This window comes from Vicia villosa, linkage group LG3 (genome assembly GCF_029867415.1).
Source record: "Vicia villosa cultivar HV-30 ecotype Madison, WI linkage group LG3, Vvil1.0, whole genome shotgun sequence".
Lineage (NCBI taxonomy): Eukaryota > Viridiplantae > Streptophyta > Magnoliopsida > Fabales > Fabaceae > Vicia > Vicia villosa.
This window is the reverse complement of record NC_081182.1, coordinates 48,523,913-48,528,865: the sequence shown is the minus strand read 5'-3', so window position 1 is coordinate 48,528,865 and position 4,953 is coordinate 48,523,913. Positions and strand designations below refer to the sequence as shown.

General features: G+C 30.9%; 1 protein-coding gene and 1 long non-coding RNA gene across 2 annotated transcripts; one reads left to right on the top strand and one right to left on the bottom strand.

Annotated features, from left to right (window-relative positions):
• Positions 1 to 334: 334 nt before the first annotated feature.
• LOC131655652 (uncharacterized) lies at positions 335 to 1,655 on the bottom strand. The gene is made up of 3 exons (XR_009299836.1): positions 1,420 to 1,655; positions 1,145 to 1,218; positions 335 to 627 (listed from the first exon to the last, which is right to left on the bottom strand). It is a non-coding gene; the product is annotated as an uncharacterized LOC131655652 (long non-coding RNA).
• A 1,168-nt stretch (positions 1,656 to 2,823) lies between these two features.
• Positions 2,824 to 4,614, top strand: LOC131655651 (protein MKS1-like). The gene has a single exon (XM_058925488.1). The coding sequence runs from the start codon at positions 3,159 to 3,161 to the stop codon at positions 3,969 to 3,971; it is 813 nt and encodes a 270-aa protein (XP_058781471.1). The 5' UTR covers positions 2,824 to 3,158; the 3' UTR covers positions 3,972 to 4,614.
• The last annotated feature ends 339 nt before the right edge of the window (positions 4,615 to 4,953 follow it).

The window sequence follows — 4,953 nt, the reverse complement described above, 5'->3', positions numbered from 1 at the left end:
TTGATTTTATATAGCATGTTTAACAATATGTAATTAACGATACTGATAGAAAATTGCTAGAAAGAGATAAATTGCTTGTAAGCCATTTAAAAAGATAAATTTAACATCTAATTAGAAAGAGATAAATTTTAAAAGAGTTTTCTATATATTAGAATTATATATTAGAATTGAAGCTTAATAGTCTAATATTTTGTTAATATTTCCAATCGTAAAACTATATATTCCTCCCTATGTTTAAAAAATAATGCACTATTTCTCATTTCTCAGTCAATAAAAATCATATAAATGTTGGAGTTCTTTATTCCTGCTACAAAACTGGCATAAATTGGTCTAATAGTAAAAACTACTATCCTTGTGATTAGAGACATCTTTACATAGCATAGAATGAAAATGAAAACATGAAAACATGAGTTTTCGTAGGCACTGTGAATGTGACTTATGGTACTGGCTAAGTGCTCTTTCAGTAGCTGCATTCTAACTTTCAAATCAAACTCTACCACAAATTTCTTGAACTCTTGATGAAACTTTTTTAACTTGATAGCATTCTGTAACTTTGTTTGAAACAAAACTTTGAAGGTCTTTTTTGCTCATAGTTATACATTCCATGTCATAAGTTCTCATATCATCCTGAAAGGAGAAGTCAATAGAAATTAATAATAGAAACATATGTCAGTCTTGTGGAAACAAAATACAATACAAACCTTTATCCTTGAAACATAATCTGAGAAATTTGAAACATAAACAATCACAGTAACAAAAAGTTGAGTTTTCATCATAGCAACAAAATATGGAAATTAAACCAATCTAAAATAGTGAAAACATAAAATATATAAGAATTAATAAAATTTGGGTAATTTTCTCAGGTTCCTGTGCATATTATCCACCTTTAGTGCTTCAACAATCACACTGCAAACAATACAAAATAAAGAAGTAATTTGAGAGGTAAAACCTTAATATGAAAGGCAAAAAATTGGAAAAAAAACTAAACCAAAATCAAACCAAATCAATCTATAATATAAGAGGTAAAACCTTAATGTAAGAGATCAAACAATCCTATAGTAATTGATCATTAAACAAAATAAAAAAAAAAAACATAAAAAAACATTTGAACAAAAATAATTTACTGAGCACTTTCATCAAACACCTTGTGAGCACAGTCCCGTTTTATGTTTTATTACAGTGTTGTATGCTTGCTGTAACTTTAATCCTAAACAAAATCTGCATCGAATCAAACCACAATCAAATTGTAGCATAGTCGTAGTTAAGACGAAACCATAAAAAATCAACAAAACGGTAAATAGTTTATCGTAACTGATTCGAACTCAAACGTGAAATCTCAAACCAAATCATAAAAAACTTGCAGAAGAAAATCATAAAATAAAGAAAATACCAAACATGATGAAAGAACTGAACACTAACCCGTAAATCAACAAACAGCAAGACTTTAAAACCAAATACCGTAAATCGTATTTGAATCGTATTCAAACATGATGGATGGGCATTAAAATGGATTTTAGAATGACAGAAGTAAAGGAAAAATTATCCAAAAACAATGGAGGTGGAATGGCAGAAGCAACTGGAAAAAAAACCTAAAATTGATGGATGTAATGGAAGAGGAAGGAGGAAGAGTTTAGTCATGCAAGATTGGAACTTTGTATTCTACGAATATATAGATCTGTAGTGAAAAAAAATGAAAGGGTAGGGTTTATTTAATATGAATGTTCCAATGCAATGAGAGTATAGAACGTAGTGCAGCTTTTTTCATATTCCAATAAAGAAATTTTGCATTAAATTGGTTGTTGGAATGTAATCATGATTAGATGTAAAATGACGCTCAATGTAATCATGATTAGATGTAAAATGACGCTCAGGGGTATGTAAAACCATGTTTAATTGTTTGTGATTAGGGTAATTAAGGCAATTTGGTGGTAATTCATTTTTATATATTAAAATAGATTAACCTTTCATGCAGATATACATGTGATATTTTCCGTAAGTAATAGTATTAGATTTAGATGTTCAAAATAAAATGGGGTGCATTAGGAATTTGACTTCCGAACATTAGAAATTCCTGTAAATTTTAGTTTGAAGTTTTCTTCGAATTGTTATTCTACACAAATACCCGAAGTTTATTATTTTCTATGGGTATCTGGATGCGTCTGAAATTCAACTTTCGAACATTACAATTTACTGCAAGGTATCCTTCAAAAAAATTTGCCTATTGTGATTTCGAACCAAATTTTGTAAAAACATCTGAAATTTGTCATTTCTTGCGTATATACATGCGATGTTTTTTTCATCTAATTGTATTTGGATTTTACTTTTTGAATCAAACCCTTTAATTTATTTATTTTTGTGTGGATAAAATCATATGAACAACATGATATAGGATATAGAATGTGTCCAAAAGTTATCTTTCAAACAAAAACATTTTGAATATTTATAAGATTTAAGAGAAATACAATGAAAATTTTTTCAGGTGATTTATTCCACATTCTATTTAAGGTCTATAACCAACTATAGGTTTTCTGATATCTGGTTGATCTAGCCAAATAGAAGAGTCGTAGTAGAAGATTTTAAGTCTAAAAAATGAGTAGAAAAATACACATCAACGACGGTCACTCCACTTATCCAAAACATAAAAAATGAGAGCCACAAATACAAACACTTAAAAATATAAATTCTACTTATTCCTTTTATAGATTCAAATTCTAATTTATTGTCCTACACATAATTAATGCTCCTCATAACTATTGTCAAACTTGTCAACTTTAGACCTATATCCACTTGCACATATACATTTGTACTCCACATCACTTACTTGCTCACATCGCCTTAGTCCTTACATTACAATGACATTAGCATGACCTTTTCCAACTCTATTTCTCTATTCAAACGCGTTCATATTCAGACAACCATAACATCACGAAACCGGCCGTAGGTATCAAATTCTCTATAAAATTATATTTCACTCTTTTTTAATAAGCCAAGTTTTCTCAACAAATACATTTTTACATTTAAATATTCCTCTCTTCATCATTGACCAGATCCCTTTTTTGTTTGTTCATGTCAGCCCTTATAAAGTTCACAACATTTACGCATATCTAGTCCCTCTACAACTCCTCTATACTATATTTTTTACTCTTCACACCCCCAACATGGATCAATTCCCATACATTCCCACTGGAAGATCACCAAAACGAGAACTTCAAGGTCCTCGTCCTACACCTCTTAGAATACACAAAGACTCTCACAAAATCAAGAAACCACCGTTGGCGCCGCCGCAGCAACAACAACAGCAACAGCATCAACAACAGCCGCGCCTACCGATTATAATATACACCGTCTCCCCTAAGGTAATCCACACCACACCCGGCGACTTCATGAACCTCGTTCAACGTCTCACCGGCTCCTCCTCCTCCACCTCTTCCTCCTCAGTATCTTCCTCCTCTTTATCATCGTCAAACATAGATCCTTTCAATCCTTTTCACGGTGACGGGACAATATCACCCGCGGCGCGTTATGCCACGGTAGAGAAAGCTATGTCTCCTTTGGGAAGAAGACAACAACAACTACAACAACATCTACAACTACAACAACAGCATCAAATAGTACTACCAACAACAACAAATACTACTACTATTACTACTAGTACTAGTGATGTAGTAAGCGACATGGAAGTGATAGAACAAGTAGAACTGATGAATCATGGAGTTGAGAGAGGAAACATGATGTTTCAAGGGATTTTATCTCCGGGACCGGCTTCGCTATCTCCGATTCCGGCAAACTTTTTCTCGCCGCCGTCTTCGGATCCAAACATGTTCAGCAACTTACTTCAAGATTTCAGTCCTGCACTTCTTAGTAGTAGAAATTTTATGGAGCCTGGTGCTAATTTCTTTTTACCCAGTCCTTCTAATTTTGTTTCACCTCAAACTCCTTCTATTGATTTATTTAACTATTTCTTAGACTAATAAATGCTTACCATTTATTGCTAGTTCAATTTCCATTTCATATACAAAGATTTTTCAGATAGGGCACAGGTTGTTGAGTTATTTTTTTGCTAGCTGGAATTTAATTGGATTTATTTTTGGGCCATTTTGGTCTTCAAATTGTTTATGAGCTACATCGTTGACATAATTATTTGTCATGTACTGTCCATTTGCAATATTGCATTTATTTTGTTAGTTGAAACATGGAAATTTACATATTCAATTCAAATTTTTAATTATTTGTATGATGAGAATCACATCTGGCAAACGTTGATAATTGAAAGGTACTGAAATATTTTTATGAGTTTTACATTCACCTTACTGCAATTGGAGTTTATTTTATGCATGTGTGTGTGGCCGGCGTATTAGGTGTACCTTTAATAGATATGATATGTAATTAATGGGGTTTGAAAAAGTGGGTAGATTAGAGTTTTTTTAGAAGGGAAAATTGATATTCTAGGGCAGTTAGTTTGAAAAAAAATAGTTTTTCAAAGCTGAAGGAGCAGAAAATAAACTAGATGAAGAACCAGCAAAACCGGCATGAAGTTGCATACGACTGAGACGAAAACAGCATTTTAATACTAGCGTTAAACTAAATTCTTTTTTCAAGGCATTATATATATGAGGATGGTTATATTTACTCCAAGAGTAAGTTATTATAACTTACTCCACATCTTGATCATTAATTTTTTTCAATCTAATGGTTAAAAATAATAAGGAATAGTTTTCTCTCTCCACATTTAATTACTTATTATTTTTAACCATTAGATTGAAAATAATAAATGGTCAAGATGTTGAGTAAGTCATAATAACTTACTCTTGGAGTAAATATTACTCTCCTATATATATATATATATATATATATATATATATATATATATATATATATATATATATATATATATATATATATATATATATATATATATATATATATATATATATATATATATATATTGTGACG

Coding starts and splice junctions, on each gene's coding strand:
- LOC131655651 (XM_058925488.1), top strand. CDS start 3,159: ATGGATCAATTCCCATACATTCCCACTGGAAGATCACCAAAACGAGAA.